Here is a 26,638-nt window from a genome sequence, read left to right as displayed (position 1 = left end):
ACATAGGAATAAGACTTAGAGGGGTGGAGCTGTCTCTCCACTTAATCTTTCCACTTAGATTCTGTGTCCTCAAAACAGGAACTCATTGGCAAGCATCCCAGAAGCCCACTTCCATGCCAGAGGACTCGCATGACTATTCAGTTATTTTGGATTTTTCGAGACAAGGTACGATTCAGTAAAAAATTATCATACTACAAGGACAGTTAAAATTGTTCACTTACCAGTGCCTCATATGAATGAAGAAGACATGCACTCCCTTATGAGCTGATGGCTCTACAGAATTTTCCATTTCTCTTCCCAGGTTCATTATCAAGGGTCATACTACAAAAATAAGGTTTGTCTCAGATGAAGTACTCGGGTTGCTTTGCATTTGCCTGAGGTCAGAATGCCCTCTGACACAGAGACTGCAGGAGGAAAAATCAGCGCTTCAAAACCTGGATTAGAAATGACTTCACAAAGAAGAGGAGAGTAGGAGGACCAGCATGTAAAGCACTGAGCATCATGAAGGTGTCAGAGACAAAACCTAGAAATGGATTCAGGTATAAAATTGACCTGACATGGGATTTTTCTTTTCCAAAAATCATGAAAGATTTATCAAGGGTTCTCTTCTAGAACACAAGGAATAGATTTTAAACATAGTTTCTTTTAGATAAATTAAATTTTGCATGTAGACCTTATTTTTAAGCTATATATTGCATGTTTCCAAGATTTAATAGATTAAACTTTCCAAATGAAGTTTAAGTTGCCTGTTGCAGTACAATGTCAATAATCAGGAAGGTGCCCCTTGGAACATGGCATATTAGGGCCCAGCTTGCTGAAGTGGACGAACCAAGGAGAAGTCTCTGACTGTTGAGCCTATTTCCTACCCAATGACCTAATTGACAAGAGCATAGGATTATGATTCTGTCTTTCTATTCCTTGCCAACAGGAATATTTGAGATCCTGGGGTGTAAGGCAGAGTTCAGCTACTGCTAAGGACGTGGCAAAATACACTGTGCAAGGTTAGGGGTGGTGCAGAGTACAATATAATGCCATGCTGCTTTAAGTCATCTCACTGCGGATGCAGGAGGAGAAGTAGCAGACCAGGTCTCCCATTAGACGTAAAACCAATGACCTGCAGCTTCTGTCAATATGCAGCAATCCACTGCCACTGCAGAACACTGACAGCGGAAACAAGGCATGGGCACATCCTTCCCTAGAGGAAATGAACCTCCCCAGCCTCCTGGGGAGGGCAAGTCCTCAGATGGGAAATGCAGGAAGTAGGCCCAAGGCCTCTTTCTAGCACCTCTTAGGTCTAAACTTTTTTTTTTTTTTTTTTTTTTTTTTTTTTTCACAGAGAGGAAAGAAGAAGGATAGAAAGTCAGAAACACCGATGAGAGAGAATCATTGATCAGCTGCCTCTTGCACACCTCCCACTGGGGATGTGCCTGCAAACCAGGTACATGCCCTTGACCAGAATCAAACCTGGGACCTTCCAGTCCGCAGGCCGATGCTCTATCCACCGAGCCAAACCGGTTTCAGCAAGGTCTAAACTTTTGAAGGGCAGGTGTTGAGGCATGGTCCCTGGGTGATGCCTTGGCCGTGTGGGGACAGGTCTAAACCTAGGTGGGCCTGGTTTACATTTAATATTTGTGACTTCACATTTTTATATTTAATCTTAATGCCATGTTCCAAGGGATGCCCTTCATGTCTTCATGTTTTAGGTGTGTCTGATTAAAAAAAAAAAGAAGAAGCATATATCTAGAATTATCTGGTTTAACAGTCTTTGTTTTTTTATTTTATTTTACTGCAGAGTTAAATTTAATGTGCTTATATTTTTTGGTACCTTAATATGTGATTTTTATTTGTCCTTCTTCTTTCTATACATTTTTCCCCTCCTGTCATGCTTTCTTTTATACTGAGGTGTTTTTATGTGTTTTCCTCATTCCATCTGCCTCTCTTTCCAAGTTAGGAAGTTATTTACTGTATTTCTATTATTATTCAAAAGACATTTAAAATGTTCATGGAACCCAAACACTACACATATATATGTATAATATAAAATCTAAAAATAATGCAGAAACTGAATATTAAAAAAGCATACATACATGCTCTTATGTTTCAAATTCTGTTCCAAAATTAAATCTTAACAAGCCAAAATTTTTCAAATATTAATGGTTTTCGGTAAAATACCCTTAGCTTGACAATTAAATAGCACTCTAACATTAGAAAAACAAAAATGAGACCTAATAGCTATGTTTGACATATTATATCTAATTTTTAAGATCTCCATTTTGGCAGGGCCAAAGTGCAAACAGAACTTTCGTTATTTGAGTAAATAAATTGTTTTTTCCTATGACATGCATGAAAAGAGTTTATTTGTCTTATGTATTTTGGAGGAAGTAGAGAGAGCTTGTATTTGTTCAGTTATCCTATTTAATAAAAGGCTAATATGCAAATTGACTGAATGGCAGAATGACTGGTCACTATGATGCACACTGACCACCAGAGGCAGACGCTCAACACCAGAGCTGGCCCCTGGTGGTCAGTGTGCTCCCAAAGGGGAGCCCCCCTCAGCCAGAAGCCAGGCTCCCAGCTGGCAAGCACAGCGATGGTGAAAGGAGCCTCTCCCGCTTCTGCAGCAGGCAGGCATCCCTTGAGAGGTCCCAGAGTGCGAGAGGGTACAGGGTGGGCTGAGGGACCTCCCCTCCAGTGCACGAATGTCATATACCAGGCCTCTAGTAAAAGATAATGGGGAAGGAGTGAGGTTCAAATATGCCAATCACAGAGCAGGAGGAACAATGTCAGAAACGTAAGTTATAACTCAGTGATCTCATAATATTGCAGAGGCATGATGAAGTGTGATGACAAAAAGGTACACCAATTTCAAAAAAAACAGACTTTTTTAGGAGAGCATGTGGAGTGGGCTTATATGTTAGCATATAAACCCACAGACACTTACAGATTTAGGGGTCAAAATAAAAAGAGCAAGGTAAGAAACAAAAAAGAGTGAACTCTGAAGGTATACACCAGGTTGTTTGGTTAGACTGACTAGACCAAATGCTTTTTAAACACAGGTTTTGATACTCAGGATAAAGATATACCCGAGGCACTCCCTGCCCATAGGAAACAAGCAAAAAGAAGAATTAAATCCAGAAGCAATAGTTTTTACTAAGTACTGCTACATTAGTGACATGAAGAAAGTGTGCTTATAAGAGCAATCCTGGTTATCAATGGGAATTCAGCAGTAGCGAGGCTAGGCATTCTAAGCAGAGGGCAAAGGGCAAGCAGAGGCAAAGAGGCAGGATAGAGTATGGTGGAAAATGCAGAGCCTGGAGTGGCCAGGCATCATTGGGTGTGTGTGTGTGTGTGTGTGTGTGTGTGTGTATTGGGGGAAGTGGCATTGGGAGGTGGGGAAGGTGGGAGAGGAAGCTAATCTTAAAGGAATTTTATAAAGAAGCTCTGCTAAAAAATGTGGACTATACTCAGGTACAACAGATTTTCAAGCAGAAAGGCAAAATCATCTGGTTCTTGAGAATATATAATAGAAGAGATAACTGGGTAGCAAGATGGAGGAAAGACAGGAAGAATGAGGGAAACTACTGAAATGGCTGTCACAGTGCTTAGGAAGAAGAATCAAATGTGATTCCAGGATTCTTTTTCTAAAAAAAACCTTTGGCTGATTAGGTGGCAGGTGATGCCGTTATATATAAAAGTAGGGAATGGAGAAGAAACAGAGGGGAAGCAAGGTCACAGCACCCTTGTCTTGGTGTTGACCATGCCTTCCCTCCCAGCAAACCCCCAAATTTGGATCATTGCAACTTCTGCTTCCAAACTCAGGAGGATGAAGATTTTTGAAGAAAATCCCCCAGACTTTCTAGTATTTCCATCTCAGCACACCTGGACAGTGTAGCTAATAATGCTTGTTTGGTGGGTTTCTGGTTAGCTCCTTTCCCTATCCCTTTCAATAGCACCCCTCCTCCTCCATTTCTTCCTTCAGCAGGTGTAAAGACTCAGCAGCAGCAGCCATTCCCTAAGACCTCTCATCTCATTTCATTTTCCATTTACACTCTGAATTCTCTCCCACCTTCTTCTTCAAGACCTTACAAAAATAATCAACTCCTTTCATTCCTATTTTTTTTTTCAATGTCTCCAATCTCTTAATATAGAAACAGGTCAAAATCACTTCCATCGTGCCCTAACTATTTTGGCTCTGTGAATAGAGTGTCAGCCTGTGGACTGAAAAGTCCCAGGTTCAATTCTGGTCAAGAGCATGTACCTTGGTTGTGAGCACATCCCCAATAGGAGGTATATAGGAGACAGCTGATCGATATTTCTAACTCTCTATTTCTCTCTGTAAAAACTCAATAGAATATATTGAGTGGAAAGAAATATTCAAAGTAATGAACAGCAGGAACCTACAACCAAGATTACTCTACCCAGCAAAGCTATCATTCAGAATTGAAGGTCAGATAAAGAGCTTCACAGACAAGAAAAAGCTAAAGAAAATCATCACCACCAAACCAGTATTATAGAGCGTTGGTCTGCGGACTGAAAGGTCCCAGGTTTGATTACGGTCAAGGGCATGTACATTGGTTGCGGGCACATCCCCAGTAGGGGGTGTGTAAGAGGCAGCTGGTCGATGTTTCTCTCTCATCGATGTTTCTAACTATCTCTCTCCCTTCCTCTCTGTAAAAAAATCAATAAAATATATTTTTAAAAAATAATAAATAAAAATTAAATAAAAATTAAATAAATTAAAAAAAACAAACAAAACACTTCAATCTTAAAAACAAAGAAAAAGACTCTCCAGTTCTTACTTCCTCTCTGCCTCCAAAGGGGATCAGTCATGACAAGGAACTCTCAGCAGTGACAAATATGAACATGTGGGGAAGTGACAGTTTAGGAATTCTTACAGGCTTTGCTTCTAGTCTCTAATTCATGTTCCCTTACCAAAGGGCTCCCTGAGACAGAGTTCCTAGTCCATGCTTCTCAGAGAAGGGAAAGCCTTGCAACCAGAGAGGCATCAGGAAACAAGAACAGACGGGAAGACTGGCGTCCCGAGAGCACAGTACTTTGCATTCCTCAGGTCCCTTGGGCTAGATGATGTCCTTTTACCTGGACAGTAGGACAGATCCTTCTTTCTTCTGAGTAAGATGGCTGCACTCTGAGGGTAAGGGAAATATGAGCAGGTGGCTGAACAGAGGGGTGTGCTCATTAATTCGGAGATTAAAGCAGCAAGGAGTAGAGAGAGAGAAGAGGGATGTGACTACGTGTATCTAGCCTAGGCATTCCATCAAGACTTCTGCTAAACTGTGGTTAAGGTGTATATTCCAATTTCCAGAAAGCCTCAAGGATGAGTGGATTTGTTTGTTTATTCTTATTCACTGATTCACATACTCCTTTTCCTCCCCCCCCCCCCAGTGGTTTTCAGTATATTCACAAAGTTGTGCAACCATCAACACTTTACTTCCAGAATATTTCATCACCCCCAAAAGAAAACCTAAACCCATTAGCAGTCATTCCTCATTTCCTCCTCTCTTTAGTTCCAGTCCTTCATTTCGAAGGCCTGCCTAGGATAATCCTGTCATGCTTAGATGGCAGAGCATCATTAGAGAAGAAAGCATTACAGAAAAAAGATGATAGAGAAATGGTGAACATCAATTTCTTATAAGGACTATTGGAAGCTTGAACAGCTAAAAGCTGAATAAAGGTCCTTGCTTGTTTGGCTAACAACTTCCTCGCTCAGAGATTAGAACACAGCAATAATGCTTATTTAATTGAACAGAATTGGTTGCTATTACACCAAACTCAGATCTCATCCAGTAGCAAGAGAGTCACCATGCCCTGGCCACCAGAAAGGAGAAGTCTGGATATAGACAGCTATGTACCTCAGGTCCCAGATAGGCAGAAAATACTCTATGACACAGGAAATGGACTCAAATTGCGAAAGCTACAGGACATGGAAGAATATGTAGGATGCTCAGCTGAGAAGTGACTCAGAGAAATGTGACAGCTATTATCTAATATCTGAAGGGTTATCACACGACAGACAAAACTTGTGTAGGCTGCAAGGAGCATAAATGGTACTAATGGGTAGAAAGTTACAAGGAGATAGCGTTATTTTAGGTCATTAGAGGGAAGGAGTTCCAATTATTCATATAATCTTCAGGCCAAGGGGCTGCCTATCAGGTAGAGTGTTAAATGCAATCTGTAATTCAGTAAGTGATGTTATAGAGCAGTGTTTGCCAAAGTGTGGTACGCGTACCCCCAGGGATACGGGAAGAGTTTGGTGGGGGTACGCGTTGCACCGGAGTTTGGTGGGGATATGCACTGCACCGTGCTTAGCTGCGCCTAATTCTATGTTCTCATGAATACGAGGGGTACTCAGCGTTACGAAAATTATAGAAGGGGTACACATATGTCAAAAGTTTGGGAAACACAGCAGAGGCTTGAAAACCAGAAGGTGGTGTGACAACTGTGGCATTCTCACACGTGACTGGTGAGGTCAACTGTGAAGTGTGTTGCAAGTGATCCATTACATCAATAAAACTGAAGTATGTGATTTACTGACTTTAGATTCGGAGTTCTCAATATAACACCACTTTTATTCACTTGAATTATTATTTTCTTGAGCAAAAAATGAAAAACTCTATGTTCAAGATAGCTTCCTGGGTACTGTCATGAGAATGTTCCACTCAAGTGTGCTTATAGGCTACACAAGTTGGAGCATTACCAGCTAGATGTAGGATCCCTTCCAAAGCTGAGATTCAAGGGTAGGAGCACCTCCCTACCCTTTCAACCTAATCAGGACCTACTAGAGAACAAACAGGTGTAACTGTGTTTCTGCAGAATTTATCTTCAGACTGTATAGTCTCAGTCTCCTACCTACAGGAGATATTGATAACAAGCCCTGGGGTTACATATGAACTCCGTAGAAAGGGAGAATGAGAACTAAGTAAACTACATCTGTCTGCATGTTTTATTTTCACAGAACAGTCATTCAGAATATTTCAATGGGAACAAAGTAAAGTTTGACCTATATATTTTCTTTAAATAAAAATGGTTATATATAGAATTATATATATATATATATATATGTATATATATGAAACCTATATATTTTTATTAACCAATGTCACCCCAATAAATTCAATAAAAAAATAATAAAATGGTTTAGATGATGTAAATATGGCCAGAAAACATTATTTGCTCTTTGAAACATTAAACATTTTTTCCTCTAAGAAAGAATTGACTGAATTGTTAACTAACGGAACCTGAACTTTGCCAAACTCACCCTCATCCAAACTGGAACTGACTTTTACTTTTCAGTTCCCTGGATAAATGGCTTTGGCAGAAACTGCTGTCACAAAGGCCAACTGTAGAAGTGCCACCATAAAAACACTTGACTAACTGAGGCCTTTGCAGATTCTTCCCTGACTCCTTTTCCATGTCCTTTTTCTGCTGCTTTGCCAAATGACCAGATGTTAATTACCCCTCTGGAATGCAAGAATAACTAAGCAGATGGAAGGTATCTAGTCACCTGGTGCAGTGCGCTACTCGGCAGCCCTGTGATTTCTGGCACCTCATAATATTTTTTTATTACAAAATTTTTTTCATTATAAAACTATTATTACCACATTATAAAAATTTGGAAACTAGAGAAGAGAGAAAAATCACTTATGATCCCATCATCCCAATAAAATCACTGTTTGCATTTGGTGCACTGTCTACTTTTCTTCAGGGCTCTCCGGATGTAGTTAATGGACCATATGTATGTAGCTTATTTGCGCCCCACCTCCTCTGAAAAGGATTTGCAGCAGCTTATATAAATTCATATCATCAAGCAGACAACTCCATGTGGACATACTCTCTCCAAAGCCAGCCTGACCTCCTGTCTTCCCGGTTTCTAAATTATGGATTTCACCCCCTCATCATCGAGGTAGAAACTTTTGCCCCTTCTTGAACTACTCTCCCTGGATTCTAACATTCATTTCCATTGGTTATTCTATTGTTACCCCTTTCTCACATCTGTCCTCCCCACCCCCATCAAAACTGTCACCATCTCTGGTCCAGTTCCTTATTACCTACTTATATTCCTAAACAATTATAATGTTTTTCTGACTCATTTCTCTGCTCTACTTCCTTTCCTATCCTTTATCTTGTGCTGCTAAATGGTTTCCCTCACTTCACTGCTCTCCCTGACCCACAGATGGAAAACAATTTATTTGACTGTCTGACAAAGTATATTCTCTAGATGAAAAATTTTAAAAATGTACAATTTGTCCCCAGTCAACCTTTCTTGCCTATCTGTTACCATTAGCCCACGTGAAACCTTTGCAGTGATCCTGTACACGCAAAACTAGGATTGAGTGAGTGGGGCAGGACATGTGCCAGCTCCCCAGTGTCCGTCCCTACAAGGCAAATTCATTGGGCCCAGCCAAGACGGAGTAACAGATATTAGACCTATCCTCCTGCCATTAACACTATAAAAGTGGACAAAATAAATGAAGCAGCTGTTTTCAAGCACTTGATTACAAACAGAGCAGGGCTGTGAACCTGGGGAGAAGGGCAATACAGTAAGTGTGTCCACTGTCACCTGGCTTTCTGCCCAGGGCACTTTTCACACTGGGTTCAGGGGAGTAGAACTCATACTGATGACGATCTATGCCCAAGCCTTTATATGCACAGATGGCTCAAGATATAAGAAACTAACCCAGTATTTGCTTTTTTAAGTAGGCTGTTCAAATTTTAGATTTTAAAAATCCTCAAAAATTTCCATGGGGACTTTCTTCTCTTTATGCTTTATCTTCCTTTCAAATTTCTCTAGTTGAAAATACTGAGCTATTTCCCCCATAGTTTTAAGGAGGACTCCATTAAAAGACGATAAAAGCACTTTTAGGCAATAATGCTTTCTGTCTCTCTGGATTCTCTCTACTATGCTTCACTGCCTACTAGAGTAGAGATTAGACATTGAAGCTATGCAGTTTTGCCCCAGTGGAATATGTGAACACCTCTGCAATGTTTTATAAGACTAAGCCACTAGGCCGTCAACACTTTGTTACAGTTTGAAACCCAGGGTGGACATCCATCATAGGCAAGCCATGCCAGGCCATGTTACTACCAAAACCATATCCAAGAAAGACTGAAGCCAAAGCAGTCACCCAGTCATTATCCTAGAGAGGGGCATGAAGTAGCTAAGACTTAAGTAGTACATCCTGGGGAGACATTAAAATTGGAATTGATAGAGTTTGCTCTTCTCACCACCACCCCCACATTCCATTTTCCCCTACTGCAGTTTTCAAAGGCTGATGCCTCAAATCCCACCTTTTCTTGCTTAGCTCCATCCCAAAAGATTGTTAAAAGAGTCCCTAACAGCTGCCTTTTGCAATTCGCTGGACAGATGAAGACCTACTGGGAACAGTGCAGGCTTCTCCAGTTCATTTGAGGAACATTCCTCAGGGCAGGTGTTCCTAACACCCATTGCTGAGCATGCCTTTGGAGAGCACCCTTGACCACTCCATATGTTGTCCAATTCAGGTAAAGAGGCCTATGCTTCTCTCAAGCAGAGCTTTCAGGGATTTCTTTCTTTCTTTTCTTTTTTTTTTTTTTTTTTTACCACATCCCACCCAGACTGGAATTTACTGAAGGCCAAGGCCTGGAATTAGTTATTCTGCCCTTTCTGCTGCCTCTTGTAAGGCCCAAGAAGGATCCCGTAGAAAAGACATTTCTTATTCTCACCCTCACCAAAGTCATCACAGGAACACAATCCTTATGTCACATACTTGTGTGGCCTCAGAAGCTTATGGCAAATTCAGGAACAAGGCAAATCTCAGCCTGCACATTGCACTGCCAGGGGAATACACAGCAGCCAGACTAACCACATAGGTATGCACGCTGTTTGCTACCCAGAATTGTAGAGACATTTCTATCCTACCGTCAGCAAGTAGCTTGCAGGAGAGGGCGTCATCAAGGTCTCGGGCAGTTGATGGGTCAATGGTGAAGACACAGTCTTTTCTAGAAAAGATTGAAGATATAATTAGTGATGCTGCAAATAACAGAAAGTTTACCCTACTGTGGTATTAGCTTTAAAGAAATAATTATTTTGAAAATGTACAAATACTAGGCACAGTGAAGAGTAACTCGTATGTCTCTTTGAGGAGGGGTCTTCAGTAAAATGTGAGACTGGGGAGAGACAATAGGAGGAGACAGCAAGGCTCCATATTGTCTCTGTATCTTTTTCTTCCTCTCTGTGAACTGGTACCTACTTCTTCTTGACCCTGAACAGGAATAGGTGTGAGAAGGTGGAAATGAGGCGGCATCCATGAATGAGGCTGCTCAAGAGGAGCTGTCTGACTACAGGGACAAATCTCTGGTAAACAACTCTCCAGTCATCAGTTCGTATTTTTGCTTCCCCCTTCCTCAGTGGTTCATGGGAACCTATCCTTCAAGGAACTATGTGAAGAAATTTATTGCTTCTATCTTCCAAAAAAGGGGTGTGTTTAAAAAAAACCAAAAACCTAGAATGTTATAACATGGGCAGGGGACCCAAGAATAAGTTTTGCAAAAAAAACTTTCGGCCATATAATTAGCTATAATATAATTCTACTTGGAAATGTCCCTAATCACAGTTTGTTTCCACGAACAATTATATACCTCCCCAAGCTCATATAATCAAGTACACTCTCTGTCCATTTATTTCCACAAACTATCCCTATGCAATTCCACTCTTACTCTGTGAAGCCCCAGCCACTCTCTTTTTGCTTTAGATTTTCTCAAATAACATGCCCACCCAATCCAGCCATTCCTATCAAATGGCTAAAGATCTGGGCAGACTCTGACCTCAATTTTCCGTAACTTCTGTCCTTTCCTCCCCAAGCACTGGGCTGAAGATTGGGTGTTTAGCAGGTGACTAAAGGCTATGTTTCAGTGCTATGAACATAGGCTGCAATTCACAAGTGTATGTTAAATGAATGAATGAGTGAATGCTGACAATAAGATGAAATTAATCCTGATACAACAGTAATGGGCTCTAAATTGGTTAGGATCTTGAACTTGATTCACAAGGTAAAGAAGGAACTGTCTGCTTCTTGGTTCTTTTTGTATGCCCCATAAAAGCAAGCAATATGCTTTATATGTACTGAGTATCAATAAATAGTTGTTGAACTGAAATTGAAATGTCAGACTTGGTGGTGGGAATATTTTAGTCCTTTCATTGTAACAAGCTGGAAGAACATCCCTCTAGTCAAAATAAAAAAGAATACTCTTAGCTTGGTAGAGGACATAGTTCATTGGTTTACTTGGAGCCTTGACTAGGAAGCTATGTTTTCTTAAAATTGAATGTCTCTGGGTGATTTGAGACTTCTATTTCTATGAATGAATGATAATTCCCACTAAAACATTTCAAGCCTCAAATTGACCCAGCCATATGTAACAGAGTAAAACTATAAATCTCAGTTCTTAGTCTGTCAATGTCTTCTTTGGGAGGACCCACAAACTGTTTCTGAGAAAAATCTTAGACTAACCTGCAAGCTCTCAAACCAATTCTTTTCTACTTATCTGCTCTTAAACCAAGAACATACAAGTCTAAATTAAGACAACTCTGAGGAATAGTCCTTAGAAAAGTTTGCTGGAAAAGCATACCATCCAAGTCTTCATCAGGGGTCAGCAAACTACAGTTCACAGACCAAATGGGGCCTCACCTGTTTTGAATGGCCTGAAAGCTAAGAATGGTTTTTGCATTTTTAAGTAGCTGAAAAAAAATCAAATAGAAGAATATTATTGCATGACGTGAAAATTACATGATATTCAAATTTCTGTATCCATAAATGAAGCTCTATTGAAACAGAGCCACCGTTTTTCAGTATAATGGCAGAGTTGTGTAGTTATGACAAGACTATATGCTTAAACTACATATATATCTGGCTCAAAGCAGAAAGTTTGCTGCTCCTATTGTGTGTGTGTGTGTGTGTGTGTGTGTGTGTGTGTGTGTATGTGTTATCAAAAGTTTATTAAAGGAACTTACAGATGAAATGCATCTTGGGCAGCAGCAAGATGAGGTGGATATCCTGTGTCTGCTGGCCCATTTTAGATCAATGTTTCCCAATATGTCAAGTATTCTAATTTTTTTAAAAAGTTCCTGTAATTCTGTTTGGGAAATTCTGGGCCAGTTTCTTAATTTTAGGACTTTTTTATTCAATTTATTGGGGTGAGATTGGTTAATAAAATTACACAGGTTTCAGGGGTACAATTCTACAGTACATCATCTGTATACTGTATAGTGTGTTCACCAACCCAAGTCAAGTATCCTTCCATCACCATTGTGTAGGGCTTTGCAGAGCCTTCAATATGCTGGTATAGTACAGTTCTTGCCTGATTCTTTTGATCATGGCACTTTTTATGGCAGAGCATCTTCCAGAGGCAAGATCCTCAGGACAGCACTCTTTGACAGGCCTCCAGTGCAGTCCTTGTCCCACAAGCCTAACCTAAGAGACATTGCAAGAAGTCAACCAAATAGCTGTACTATTCACTGTGGGGGAGCTGATGAGAGCCCTGTCCTTTGCATCACTCAGTGTCTCTTTTATGAAGGAAGTTTATACAGTGCAAGGACTCACTCTTCTCCTGAGTTGATGGTTGGTTTGTATCGTAGACATATGAGTTCATCCTTTTAGATTTCCTTCTCTGCTTTGGCTATCAGGAAGCTCAGAAAAACATTTGAGGCTTGCCTCTAGAGCACATGTGTCAAACACAAGGCCCTCGGGCCAAATCCGTCCCGCCAGGCCTTGCAATGTGGCCCGCACCGTGCTGTCATCATTGCACTCCGCTGCGTTTCCATCACAATGACAGTTTATGACTGTTCAGTAAACCATTCGGCCCGCGATTTAGGCTGGATTTTAGATTTTGGCCCCTTCTCTGATTGAGTTCGACACCCCTACTCTAGAGGATCATGTTTATAGTTTAAACTTTGTGAACTTTTATCCTACTTGTGCCTAATTTTTCTATGCATATATTCCTTTTGCCCCATGTCTTAATTTTTAAAAATTCACTGCACTATATGTATTATCAGCAAGTTGCTTTAAATTATTTTTAAAAACCATAGGATATATTGAGAGGATGCGAGAAGAAAAAGAGACATTCAGTATGGGCTTTAAAAAAAACAGCTTCGCCGAACCGATTTGGCTCAGTGCATAGAGCATCGGCCTGCGGACTGAGGGTTCCGGGTTTGATCCCGGTCAAAGGCATGTACCTTGGTTGTGGGCACATCCCCAGTGCAGGAGGCAGCTGGTCAATGTTTCTCTCTCATCAATGTTTCTAGCTTTCTATCCCTCTCCCTTCCTCTCTGTAAAAAATCAATAAAATATATTTAAAAAAAAAAAAATTAAAAAACCAATTTCTAGCCCTGGCTTTTGTTCAGTGGATAGAGCGTCAGCCTGTGGAATGAAGGGTCCTGGGTTCTAATCCAGTCAAGGGCACATGCCCAAGTTTCAGGTTCAGTCCTCAGTAGGGGGCATGTAGGAGGCAGCCGATCATTGATTCTCATCATTGATGTTTCTCTCTCTCTCCCTTCCTCTCTGAAATCAATAAAAATACATTTTTAAAAAAAATAAAGAAAACAACTTCTAGATAAAGCTCACAAAGCTCCAAACAGGTATTTGTACTGTTATCAGTGGACTCCAATTTGTTCTCTCACTATGGAAAATTGGGAGAAACAAGGGAACAGTGAGTGACCCTGACAAAACCCAGGCCTCAGTGCTAAGAGCCAGTGAGTTAATCTGTTGTCATCACCACGATTACAAATCAGCCATGATATGGTACAAGAGGGCTCTTCTGGTTGTGGCCACAGTAGCTGGGAGCTGCTGGCCTCAGCATTTGGGAGCCCAGCACATGGGGCGGTGTACTGTGCAGCTGCTACACTCTGTTAACATGCTTCAGATTTTACTGGCTCCTTTTCTGGAAGGCTTTGGTCTCACAATTTACAGGGAGAGGCCTGGCCTGCCAGCTTCTAGAACCTGAGAGACCAAATATTTAAGGAGTTCTGTAACAATGGTTAGAAAGAAACTAACCCTGACCCACAGAAAATAAAGTGCCAGGTGGGGGAGGGACAGAGTGAGACTCCAGTTCATGAGGCTGCAGAATTTCAATTCAGAGCAATGTTATGTAACCAAAACTTCTGAAGACACATGACTGAAGGGCTCAGTATAACTTCTTAAAGTGACAGACAACCTCTAATATTATTTTATACAAAGCCATTGATCCAGGAAAAGAACACATGAAGAATAAATAAAAGCCTTCTATAAGCCCTTAAGACTTGGTCAAGAATCCCAGGATATCACAAAAGCATAGAAAGAACTTCCACTCCTCTGTCACTCACACACTCTTCCTCTGACCTTGCATCCTCTTCCTCCTCAAGGTGCCAATATCACCATCCACCTCCTTGCAGCTGGAACAGCTGTCTAGTCTCCACAGCAACTTTTACTTACCACTTACTTTGTCACTATTAACCTCACTGGATTTTGGCCATGGCCTGTATCACAGCACATCATTTGTTCTCCCTAAGGCAACAGTGCTTCCAGATTAATCATATTTTTGTTGTTGTTGTTGTTGTTGTTGTTGTTAATCCTCCCCCAAGAATATTTTGATTTTTTAGAGATAATAGAAGGGAGGGGGAGGGACAGAGAGAGAAACATCAATGTGAGACACATCGATTGGTTGCCTCCTATACATGCCCCGCCTGGGTCTGCATAGCCTGAAACCAACGTATGTGCCCTTGATTGGAATCAAACCTGTGACCCTTCAATCGGTGGGCCTACACTCTAACTCAGGAGTGGGGAACATACAGCCTGTGGGCTTTATCATTTGGTCTGGTTCTGCCAAGGCATTAGCAATGAGTTAATTAAATGTTTGACCAAAAACAGCAAGTTAATTTTTTCCCCCCAAACATATTCCATTGACTTTTCACAGAGAGGAAGAGAGAGGGACAGAGAGCCAGAAACATCGATGAGAGAGAACCATCAATCATCTGCCTCCTGCACACCCCCCACAGGGGATGTGCCGCAACCTGACCGGAATCGAACCTGGGACTCCTCAGTCCACAGGCTGGCGCTCTATCCACGGGGCCAATCCAGCTTTGGCAACAGCAGGTTAATTTTAAGTTGGTAATTTTGTATGGCCTAAGAATATTATAAATATCCAAATGGCCTTTGGCAGAAAAAAGTTTCCCAACCCCTGCTCTAACCACTGAGCAACCAGCTAGGGCCAGAGTCATCATTTTAAAACATGCATCTGGTCAAAAACCTTCACCAACTCCTTACTGAGTAAAACAGAAATTTGGCTTAGAATTCGAAGCCTTTCAGATAGGGCCCCAACCTATATTTTTCCAATTAAACTGAATATTCCCAACAGTATATTTTGTGCCAAACTTTTCTCTATGCCCTCTGTTCTCTGAGACATTGTTTGTTCAGTCCCTAACACTGAGACATTTCCTCACCAATCTCCAATGTCTAAGACCTACAAGGCTTTTAAAGGCCTGACTGCAATGCCATGTTTTTTTCTAGGAAACCTTTGTGGCTCCAGAGTGGAAACCGCCTCTTCCTGTCTGCCCTGCCCAAACCTATGACCTCTCTCTCTCCAATAATACTGGTCACAGTCCCAGTATGCTGGTGGTTACTTATGGACATGTCTTATTGCAGTGACAAGGCTAGAAAATCTTCAAGGTCTGCTGTGATGTTGGCCTGTCTCTGTACCTCTTGTAGCATACTTAAGACTCACATGTAATGAATAGTTGATGGATAAATGAATGAAAAAATGACGAAAGGGCTCTCTTTAGCATTTTTCCATTCAATTTTGCTACTATGTCTTGGGAAATACATTTAGGATTAGAACTCATGACCTCTTGGCATCCAAGCCTGTGGTCACACCACAGTGTTATTGTTTCCAAGGGTGTCCTTTTCTGTCTTTATCCCATATTCTTTTCCCATAAAACCGGATTTTATACACTGTGGTTCAGGAACCATTTGTAGACTAACAAAATTTATAGAGGCCCATCTACGTCCGTGACTCTGGGTTTGTCTCCTTGCTAGCAAGCAATTCTTCTGAGAGGATTTGGGTCAGTGGTGGTAAATGGGAGAAAAGGAATGGAAAATTTTAAGAAATAACCTTAAGAAAATAAAGAATAATTTTTTTACTCGAGCACTTTCTTAGATTAGATAGTATTGGACTTTATAAAGAAACCAGAAAATTTTATGTAAACTTCAGCAGAAAAAAACACACAAAAAAATCAGCTAGAGGACTCCATGGTAACGTGTCCCTAAAGAGTGCCAAGTGGAGAGCAGAGTCAAGTCAGATGTTGAATTCACCTGCACTTCCATTTCAACTTGACTTTCTTCAGGACTGGGGTGGCCTCTCCTTTTGCACGCAGAGGGAGATGGGATCATCATTTAAATCTCGGTCTGCCTCCTTGGTGTGGTGGGGCTGGACTGTTTACTTTTTCTGATGGCAGCTGTGGATATGGTAACACTCTTTCACTTGGTTCTACTGCCACAACAGATGTTAACAAATCTGACACAAATCACAGATTTTTCAGAATAGAAAAAGACTAAGTCTATGTAAAGCAAAAACAGACCTTGGTTTATCTGTCCTCTCTTTCCCCCAAGTGATAGCCAGACACATATAAGGCCATGGAGTGAGCAGGGAGAAATGATGCAATGCTCTGTACAGGCTCTTTTCACCTGACCAGGGGTTTTCATCTAAGGTCCACAGAAGGTCTATCTCAAGCATCAGTAAAATTCTAGATCAAATGGTTACTTTCGAAAGACAGTAATAAGACTGAATCAGAACTGACCTCCCCTGTTACATTAATTTACTCATCTACCACTGAACCTCTTTTATACTTTAAAAAAAGAAAAAGACACTCTAGAGCAGAGGCCATAGGACAAGGATGGTCTGGTACTATGGGAGCCAAAGACTATGGCCCAGTCCAGGAAAGCCATGGTTTAAATTCAGAGACTTTCTACCTCTCAATTTTCATTTTGAAAAATGTCCAACTTTCAGGAAAGTTGGAAGAATAACAAAATGAACATTCATATACTTCTCATCAAGATTCATTAAATGTCAATAATTTGCCATATTTGCTTTATCTTCTTTCTCCTCCTTAGATCCTTCCCTTCATTTAGCAAGCTTTAAAAAAAAAACATCTTGAGTATTTAAAACTACACTGCAGAATACTTTATTCTCCCATACTTTATCATGCGTTTTCTAAGAATAAGAGCATTCTTCTACAGAACCATGATACTGTTTAGCGAGCAGAATTAGAAAATACTGGGTTAGCCGAAGCTGGTTTGGCTCAGTGGTAGAGCGTAGGTCTGTGGACTAAAAGGTCCCAGGTTCGATTCCGATCAAGGGCATGTACATTGGTTGCGGACACATCCCCAGTAGGGGGTGTGCAAGAGGCAGCTGGTCGATGTTTCTCTCTCATCGACGTTTTTCTCTATCTCTCTCCCTTCCTCTCTGTAAAAAATCAATAAAATATATTTTTTTAAAAATACTGGGTTAAATCATTTGAAATTGCTAATAGTTGACTACTTGTGGCTTAAGAATTGGCAATTTCATGTGGTTCAACCTAACATACTGCTAAAAAATCATGAGTTCATATTGACATCTCCTCTGAAATCTAATACTACAGAGTTCTTCCTCATCTTCTCCAATTCTATATTTATAACTTCAGTCTCACAGTAAGAACCTCAGCTACCAATAACCTAATATTCAAAGTAGTTTCAGAATTTCAATACCACTAGTATCAAATAACCTATTAAATATAAGATGTGTTTTGAGTTTTATTCTTAGAAAATAGTCACTAAGAGTATACAGTCAAAGTGGTCAAATATACTATACCCCGAAGTTACTTGATTTAATTATTATTTCAAAATGTGGTGATGCTACATACTTGCCAAACATTAGAACTATTTGTTTCTGTTTGATGTCAATTTTAAAGTTTATGCTTTTACCTACTTTTAGATTTAATTTTATTGTTGAATACTTAAAATATTTAAGTGATTCAAAGTTATAATGAGTTTTATTCTTGTCTCTGTTCTTTTACTTTGATCCAAGCCATCCCCTATAGATAATTGTTTTTATCATTTTCTGATTTATCTTTTCTTTTTTGATATATTTTATTTTTATTTTCTATTCTTCCCTACTCAAAAAGTTGAATACTATAAATTCTCTTTTGCAACTTCCTTTATTGTTACTTAACAATAAATCCCAGGAATTACTCTATCAGTTCAGGGAACAGAATCATAGAATCTTTAGAGCTAAAAGTTCCTTAGAGGTCACCCTCATCCAAATCTTATCCCCTAAATGCCTACAAACCAAAGTCCATCAGGCAGGTCAGCTCATCTCTTGAATACCTGGGACATGGGTGGTCAATATTGCCACATTATGCTGACCATTTAATTTTAGAGAACTCTATTAGAAAGTACTTTCACACTCTAAATTGAAATCCAAGTCTCAGAAACTTCATAATTCAGCCCTTTGTAGCCACAAAGAATTAACTGGCTCCCTCTTTCACCATGCAGTCCTTCAAACATAACTTTCCCCAAGAAGTAGAACCATTTCTTCCTTGTTCTAAATTGTTTATACCCGGGAAAAACCAAGATGGCAGCATAGGTAAACACCTAAACTGCTGCCTCACACAACAATTTCAAAACCACAACTAAAAGACAAAACAGACATCATCCAGAACCACAGGAAGGCTGGCTGAGTGGAAATTCTACAACTAGAAGGAAAGAGAAAAGCACACTGAGACTCACAGGAGCTGTGGAAAGCAGAAGTATGGAGGTTCGCACATGGAGAGGGAGGCATGTGCGCCAAGAGGGTTGGCAACTGAGTGGGCAGCTGGATTTCTCAAGCAGGAGGGAGACAAAAGCTCCTGACTGCTCTAAACTCCAGTTCTGGGTGAGACTTTGGGGTCCCAGACTTATATGGGGAAAAACTGGACTGTCTGGCACCAGGCAAAACTCAAGGGCAGCTTTCTCTCAGAGGTGCTTGCAGTGATTACCCCAGGACACTGAGAACCAGAGGCCTCTTAGGGCAGGGCTTATGGGAAGCCATTGCTGTATGCTCCACCCTAAGATCCCGCCCCATGAAGCCATTGTTGTTGGCTCTACCCTGAGACTCTGCCCCATGCAAGCTGAGTGCAGAGGCTTTTGCATATGAATAGCCTGGTCCTCTGAATTCTAATATTACCTAACAAACTGCAGCTGAGTCAATGAGACCCAGAACACCCAAAAGAAGGCCCAAAGCCCCACAGCAGCTTGTATTGCTTCACAGCTGGGCCTCATCTGAGCACCTCCAAAACCCAAACAAAGAAGAGGAATATGCAGATCTCTCAGTAATTCCTGCTGAGTGGCCTCAGGCAGAGGCTAAATTAGCACTTCCTTGGAGATCCAAGAGCCAGTGTACCCAGTGGGACCATCCAGATTACAACTCCTCAGATCCATAAGGGACACACTGTTGTCTCATAAGGGTGTCTCCAGCACAGAATTCTCCGATCGTAGACATAGCTGATCCTCACAGCCAATTGGCCCGGAGGTCAATTCTTCCCAGTGATACTAACAACAATCAAGGCTTAACTACAACAAGACCATGCACACAGCCCACAAAGGGGTGCACCAAGAGTGTCCACCTCAGATAAGCAGGGAGGCTGAACCACTGGGCCATACAGGACACCTGGCACACAAAGCCACTCTATCAACACAGGGAAGCAGCCAAAATGTGGAGACAAAGAAACAGGTCACAAATGAAATAAATGGAGGAAAGCAAATGACTGGATATAGAGTTCAAAACCATGGTTATAAAGTTTTTCAAAAATTTTCTAGAAAAGGCTGATAAATTTAGCAAGACTCTTAAGGATTTGAAAAAGGACCAACTAGAAATTAAGCATACACTGATTGAAATAAAAAATAATATACAGAGATCCAATAGCAGACAAAATGATTGTAAGAATCAAGTCAAAGATTTGAAATACAAAGAAACAAAAAACACCCAACCAGAAAAGCAAAAAGAAAAAAGAATCCAAAAACATGAAGATAATGTAAGGAGCCTATGGGACAACTTCAAGTGTATCAACATCTGAATTATGGGATGCCAGAAGAAGAAGAGAGAGAGAGATACTGAAAACCTATTTGAAGAAATAATGACAGAAAACTTCCCCCACCTGGTGAAAGAAATAGACTTACAAGTCCAGGAAGTGCAGAGAACCCCAAACAAAAGGAATCCAAAGAGGACCACACCAAGACACATCATAATTAAAATGCAAAGGGCAAAAGACAAAGAGAGAATCTTGAAGCAACAAGAGAAAAACCTACAAGGGATCATCCATACAATCGTCAGTTGATTTTTCAACAGAAACTATGCAGACTAGATGGAAGTGGCAAGATAATCAAAATGATGAATAGCAAGAATCTACAATCAAGATTACTCTACCCAGCAATGCTATCATTCAGAATTGAAGGTCAGATAAAGAGCTTCACAGACAAGAAAAAGCTAAAGGAGTTCATCACTGCTAAACCAGTATTATATGAAATGCTGAAGGGTATTCTTTAAGAAGAGGAAGAAGAAGAAAAAGGTAAATATAAAAATTACGAACAACAAATACTTATCTATAACAAGTGAATCTAAAAATCAAGTGAATAAAAAATCTGATGAAAAGAATAAACTGCTGACAATTCTCGGGGGAAAGGGGTGTGGGGGTTGTGGGAAAAGACCGGACAAAAATCGTACACCTATGGATGAGGACATTGGGGGGAGATAAGGACAGAGGTTGGGGTGGAAACCGGATGGAGGGGAGCTATAGGGGGGGAAAAAGAGAAGCAATTGTAATAATCTGAACAATAAAGATTTATTTTTAAAAATTGTTTATACCTGTGTGTAATTATTGTCACTCTTTTCATACATTTTTACTTATTTTGTATCCAGATCAATTTGAAGTTGTAGGGACCAGTGAAACATGAGTATAAAGAAGGTATCAAAGGTCAAGAGGAAAAGGCCAGAATTCATTCATTAAGTATTTACTGGTTATCTATTGCTTGTTCTAGGGCAGTGGTCAGCAAACTCATTAGTCAACAGAGCCAAATATCAATAATACAAAGATTGAAATTTCTTCTGAGAGTCAAATTTTTTAAACTTAAATTTCTTTTAATGCCGCTTCTCCAAACAGACTCGCCCAGGCCGTGGTATTTTGTGGAAGAGCCACATTCAAGGGGCCAAAAAGTTGCATGCAGCTTGCGAGCCGCAGTTTGCTGACCACGGTTCTAGGGAAACATTTGAAAACAAAGATTATTATCCACTTACATTCTAGTGGGAGAGGAGACAGAAAATAAACACTAAATGCTATGGAGGAAAAGAAAGAAACATTAGAACAGAGCAAGAAGGGTTCAAAGTACTGATTATAATTACAAATTGGACAGTAAGGGCAGGCCAATGACATCTGAAGATGACTTGAAGGATTTCTGGAAATGATCCATGGCTATATGGGGGAAGAAAGACTTGGGCAAAAAGAAGAGCTGGCCTGGCAGGCTTGGCTCAGTGGATAGAGCATCAGCCTGAGGACTGAAGGCTCCCAGGTTTGATTTTGGTCAAGGGCACATGCTGGGTTTCGGGCTCAATCCCCAGTAGGGGGCAGGCGTGCAGGAGACAGACAATCAGTGATTCTTTCTCATCATTGATATTTCTATCTCACCCTCTCCCTTCCTCTCTGAAATCAATAAAAATATTTTTTAATGAAAAAAATAAATATAAAAAAAAGAGCTGGTGCAAAGGTCCAGAATCCACTAAGTTAATTTCCCTGAAGGCACTGAACTATACTGGGCACAGATGAACCAAGAGTGTTTGTATGTGGAGCAGGGATGGTTTGGCCTCTGCACGCTTTTACTTCCTGTTTTATCCTAGGCAGCAAGAGCAGCTAGTCCCAATGCATCCACAAAGTCTTTCTATCTTTTCTCAGCTCTACTGAATATCTTTCTTTTAACCTCTGTAGTAGGGTTTTCTTATAACCCAGATTTTAAATATCAGACCGGGGTTACTTTAAAACAGGCTATGAGAATACCAATTAATATATATTAAAATTTAAAATTGGACAAAATGAGGTAGCAGTAAGCTTCCAAAAAATACTCCCACAGAGGGATCAAATTTCTAAGCCCCTAAATATCTATATACAGTAGGACCTCGGGTTACATCGGAGATCTGTTCCGACGGCGCGACATAATGCGATTTTCACCTTTAAGTCTGAACCCACCTACATATGCACTTATGTCACTCACATGAAGCACATACACAGCAGTAATGAAATGAAACAGTAAAAAAAATTTATAAGAAAGTTAACAATTCCTGACCTTTACTAATGGAAAAATAGATAATAAAAAACAAAAAGTATATATGTACAATACATATGTTGAAATGACGGAACTTTTCTTTTTAAATACAAATAAATGGGAGATGGCGACGTAAAGACTGCGGACTGCCTGTAGTGTTAAGAGTTAAAGCATGGAAAGGTCTATACAATGTACAAAATCTTCACAGAGAATAAACACATTAGAGGTCTTCAATATATGGGAAATACTTTAAAATACTTTTTTCCTACCTCCTAAAAATCACTTCTTAAGAAAATAAAATTATAATAGAGGTGGGTATTATTTTTTACTTTCATTTTGTGGTTGGGGAAACTGAGGCTCAGGGAGATTAAGTAACATGCCTAAGATCACAGAACTGTAAAGTTCTGATTTAATGGGACAGTTATTCAAAAGAGGAGATGTTAAAAGTGGATTAGACTAAGAAGTTTTATTTCAATGGAAGTTGGCAACTTTTCTAATTACCTGTAGTTCCAAAGTTATATTAAGATTTAGACACCCCAGAAAAATTTTGGGGGGAAAAAAAAATAATAATAATTGCCAAAATTTTCTTTCAGGACAAGTTTTTCTATGGTTAAGTTGGCAATTACTTAATTTTAAAGTACCAAATCCAAATCTGACAACCTTTTACTTTCAACATGAAAATCCACATACAGAGTTCTGATATAAAATTTATTCAAAGTGGATATTCCTTAGTTTGTCAGAAAAAGTTAAGATCCAAGTGTTTTGTTTTGGAATGAATATACAAAAATAGAAAAAAGGAGCTTAAAAAGAATGTGCATAGAAATATTTTCACTTAGATATACTACATTTTTTAATTTACTATGCAATTTCCAGAAGCGACATAGTTAATATGTAAAAATAAAACAGAAATTGTAACCAAAGTTTAATGACTTTATCAGAGACTTAAACACAATGGGGTAAAGACCAGTATGTAACAGATTTAAATTCTAGTAGGCAGAATTAAGAACAGTCACAAAGTCAAGGAATTAACTATGTCTAGACATGGCTCCTAGATTTCTATTTGAGGAAGAATATTTTTTTTCTCATCCTTTGAATTCCCAAACTAGGAATTCAGAACATGCTATTGAAAGGATCATCATCCTTAATTCTCAATCCATTTATCAGGCTAAAATGCAAATGTAAGTGATGAAAACATTTCAACAGCCCTGGAGCTCCAAAGAGCCTTCTCAGGAACATGCTGAGCTAACTGGGGAAGGGTTAAGCCACCCCTATTTTTCAGATCTGAAAACAGTTGTTCTGATATGAGAAGAATCATTACAATGGTGCCAGCTCTCTTCTATAAAAGCTATACACGTATTTTGCACAACTGTATGATTGTTATGGCAACCATAAAAATGGAACTATCATTCTTCAAATTACACACTTCCCATACTGGATTACCTTCATACATTTGTTCTTCTACATTACCCAGAATTGCTTTTCAGAAAATGCTATGTTTGTCCTATAGATGTTTAGGAGCAAGATAAAGTGGTCTCTTTCAAAGGGAGATTCCACAACAATGAATCTTTCAAAAGCCTAACTCTTCAAGAATTCTAGGGCTTCCTTGTCAAGGCTTTTAATTCTGTGGTCACTGGGAGGCCTCAAATATTCCCCCTGGGAGGTAGAAGAACTGTCTGGAAAATGTATTCCCAAATGATTGTTTCTTATTAAAAGGATGATTAAAGCACCATGAATGGGCCTTAATAGACCTTGCACAGTTCTGTAAAATACTGAGAACATTTACTAGAGTCCAAGTTTAATGAAGTGAGAGACTTGATTAAGAGACACCTACAAGCATTTTAGCATTTTAATTAAAATTACTGCTGAAAATAACAACTTGAATATATCAAACAATAAATGCCTAAATAAATATCAGCTGTATTTAAGAATGATCAGGGGTTCATTATTATTACTTTAGCTAACATGAGAACTCTGTAATTCTTAATAGGAAAAAACAAACAAACATGAATTCTTTCTTCTCATTAATGGGGAAAGCTACATCTAGTCTTGTATGCCTTTTAAATATTCACTGTGGAGCCAAAATTCTGTTTTCACTATTCACAGAGTTGATTGTATAGTTTTAAAAAAATAACAACAACAAAATTCAAGCAGGCCAGTAGTGACTTCCTAACTGATTTTAATATTAAATACCTAGATTTTGAGATGAAAATGTGTTTTTAATTACTGCTCCAAATAAGGCACTGAAATTCATCTAGGTTTGCTTTCTCAAAAACACAAACACAAACAACAATAACAATAACAAAAACAAAAACCCATTAAGTTTCCCTTTGAGGTGGGCAGGACAAGACAAGCTCTAATAGCAGCACCCTGGTTACCATAAGCACTCCTTTAGCTGCAAAATGCATTGAGTGAAACTCAGAAAACTACTTCTCCACTCCCACCCCATCTTCAGGAGTGACCTGGATGACCCCATGTACAATTTGCACCTCTTCCTGTATTTCCGGGGTCAAGTCTCCCAAAATACTCCTTCTATCTCAATCCAATCAACATCACCCAGTCCTTACAAGCCTTGGACTGGTCCTGAACTCATAACCCCACCCTCTTTTCCTACAGAAGCTCTTGCCAACTGGACTCCAGTCTTCTCTCCTTCTTGCCTGCCTTTCAGATTCGTCAGCATTTGGCTACCAGGATGAAGTTCCTAAAACATAGCATTAATTATGCTTCTTTCTCAAAAACCTTCACTAGCTTCCAGCTATCCTGACACAACAGTCATCAGCTTGGCATTCAGAATCCTCCATGCTCTGACTTCAAACTATTCTTCCCTTCTTAAGATGATGTCTTCATTAACATGGGCCCTTAACAAACCAGTTCTGCTAAATGTCCTGATTTAGTGATTCATGTAGACTCATCATCTCTTCTAGGCTTTATTTTCTTTGAAGGACAAAGTAAGGCTCAGAGGAGTTAAGTAACCCACCCAAGAATGTATACGTACCTAGTAAATGGCAGAGGGAGTGGGGATTCAAACCAAATTTGTCTCTAAAACCTACTTCTTATATTTCAGCCTTGTGATATCAGGATAACTTAAAATTTTCAAACTCATGGAATAGAAAAAGAACCAGTGAACACAGTTGTTGTAGACTGTTACCTGTCTTGACGATTCCTCTCCCAAACCAGCATTGAACCGAAACCAGGACAAACAGACCCTGGTCCCAGAATTTCGAATTGGGACTGAGAATGGGAGAGAGAGAGAAGGAGGAAGGCATGTGAAGAGACAAGAGGGAAAGAGAAATCAGGCTCCCTCTGAGGGGCTGTGGTGCTGTTAGGTAGCAGCCATCCCAATGAGGAGAAGGAAAAAAAAGAGGCTAGTCTGAGCGAAGGGAAGAGATCAGATGTGGAGAGTAGAAGAGGTGGAGATGAAGACAGAAACCCTTCAGGGTTTCCTGTCTCACTTTGGTCCTTGGTTCCCTGGCCTTGGGTTTTGGCAGTCACCACAGGATCCTTTCTGCTTAAGCGAGCTCAAGTGGTTTCTGTTATTTGGGACCAAAAAAGTCTTAATTAATACAACAGCTGTTAAAGTTTCCTAGAACAGCTAACTTGTGCTCTCGATGCTTTCTCATTAACAAGCCACAATAGGAGGTTAGGTCGATGCTTCCCCACAGTCACTCCTGGTGGCACGGTAAGTGTCTAAGGTGTGAGGAGGTAGAGGGAAGGAATGGCAGAATAGCAATATTAAGTTTCTACTTAAAAAACAAATCAACTTTAAAAAGATTGCTTTAGTCATTCAAATTACACAAAATACAGTGCTATACACCATTTTTGGCCAGTAGTGATTTGAAGAAGGCTCTAATTTCTCTTTCCTTAATATCAGAGAAGGCAGTGTATAGTGTTTTTTATTCACTTGGTGTTTTGGATTGATTATCTTAAAATAATTATTAAGGGTGTGGATTTAAGAGGGTGAAGAGTAGGAGGATGGTAGTTAAAAGCTTCCTAACTGCAGACCTGATTTCAACACCCAGTTGTTCTCCTCTCAACATGAGACCTGGGGCAAGTGACTACATAACTGAACCACAGTTTCATCTATAAAATAGAGTTATTACATAGGGCTGTTTTAGTGATTAAATAAGATATTACATAGTATGAAATAATTAAGTGAGATAATCTATATAAAAAGTATAAAAGAAGTATTAGGTAAATGACCAATTTTGATATGTGTATATTTGTCACATTAAAAACAAAGCTAAATTTCTTTATCTTGGATATTTTGGGATGAGCATTAATGGAGATTATCTACT

At 39.8% G+C, this 26,638-nt stretch overlaps 1 protein-coding gene across 8 annotated transcripts in view; it reads right to left on the bottom strand.

Annotated features, from left to right (window-relative positions):
* The window catches only part of DIS3L2 (DIS3 like 3'-5' exoribonuclease 2), a 279,142-nt gene that overhangs the window by 115,277 nt on the left and 137,227 nt on the right, over window positions 1–26,638 (bottom strand). For all 8 annotated transcript variants that reach the window (XM_036420607.2, XM_045575690.1, XM_036420600.2 and 5 more), the window contains one exon: window positions 9,917–9,996. In XM_036420607.2, the coding sequence (XP_036276500.1) occupies window positions 9,917–9,996 (80 nt within the window). The remainder of the gene's footprint in view (window positions 1–9,916; window positions 9,997–26,638) is intronic.

Source organism: Pipistrellus kuhlii, unplaced genomic scaffold (assembly GCF_014108245.1).
Source record: "Pipistrellus kuhlii isolate mPipKuh1 unplaced genomic scaffold, mPipKuh1.p scaffold_m20_p_7, whole genome shotgun sequence".
NCBI classification, from domain to species: domain Eukaryota; kingdom Metazoa; phylum Chordata; class Mammalia; order Chiroptera; family Vespertilionidae; genus Pipistrellus; species Pipistrellus kuhlii.
The sequence above is the reverse complement of the archived record's forward strand: the minus strand, read 5'-3'. Positions and strand labels throughout refer to the sequence as shown.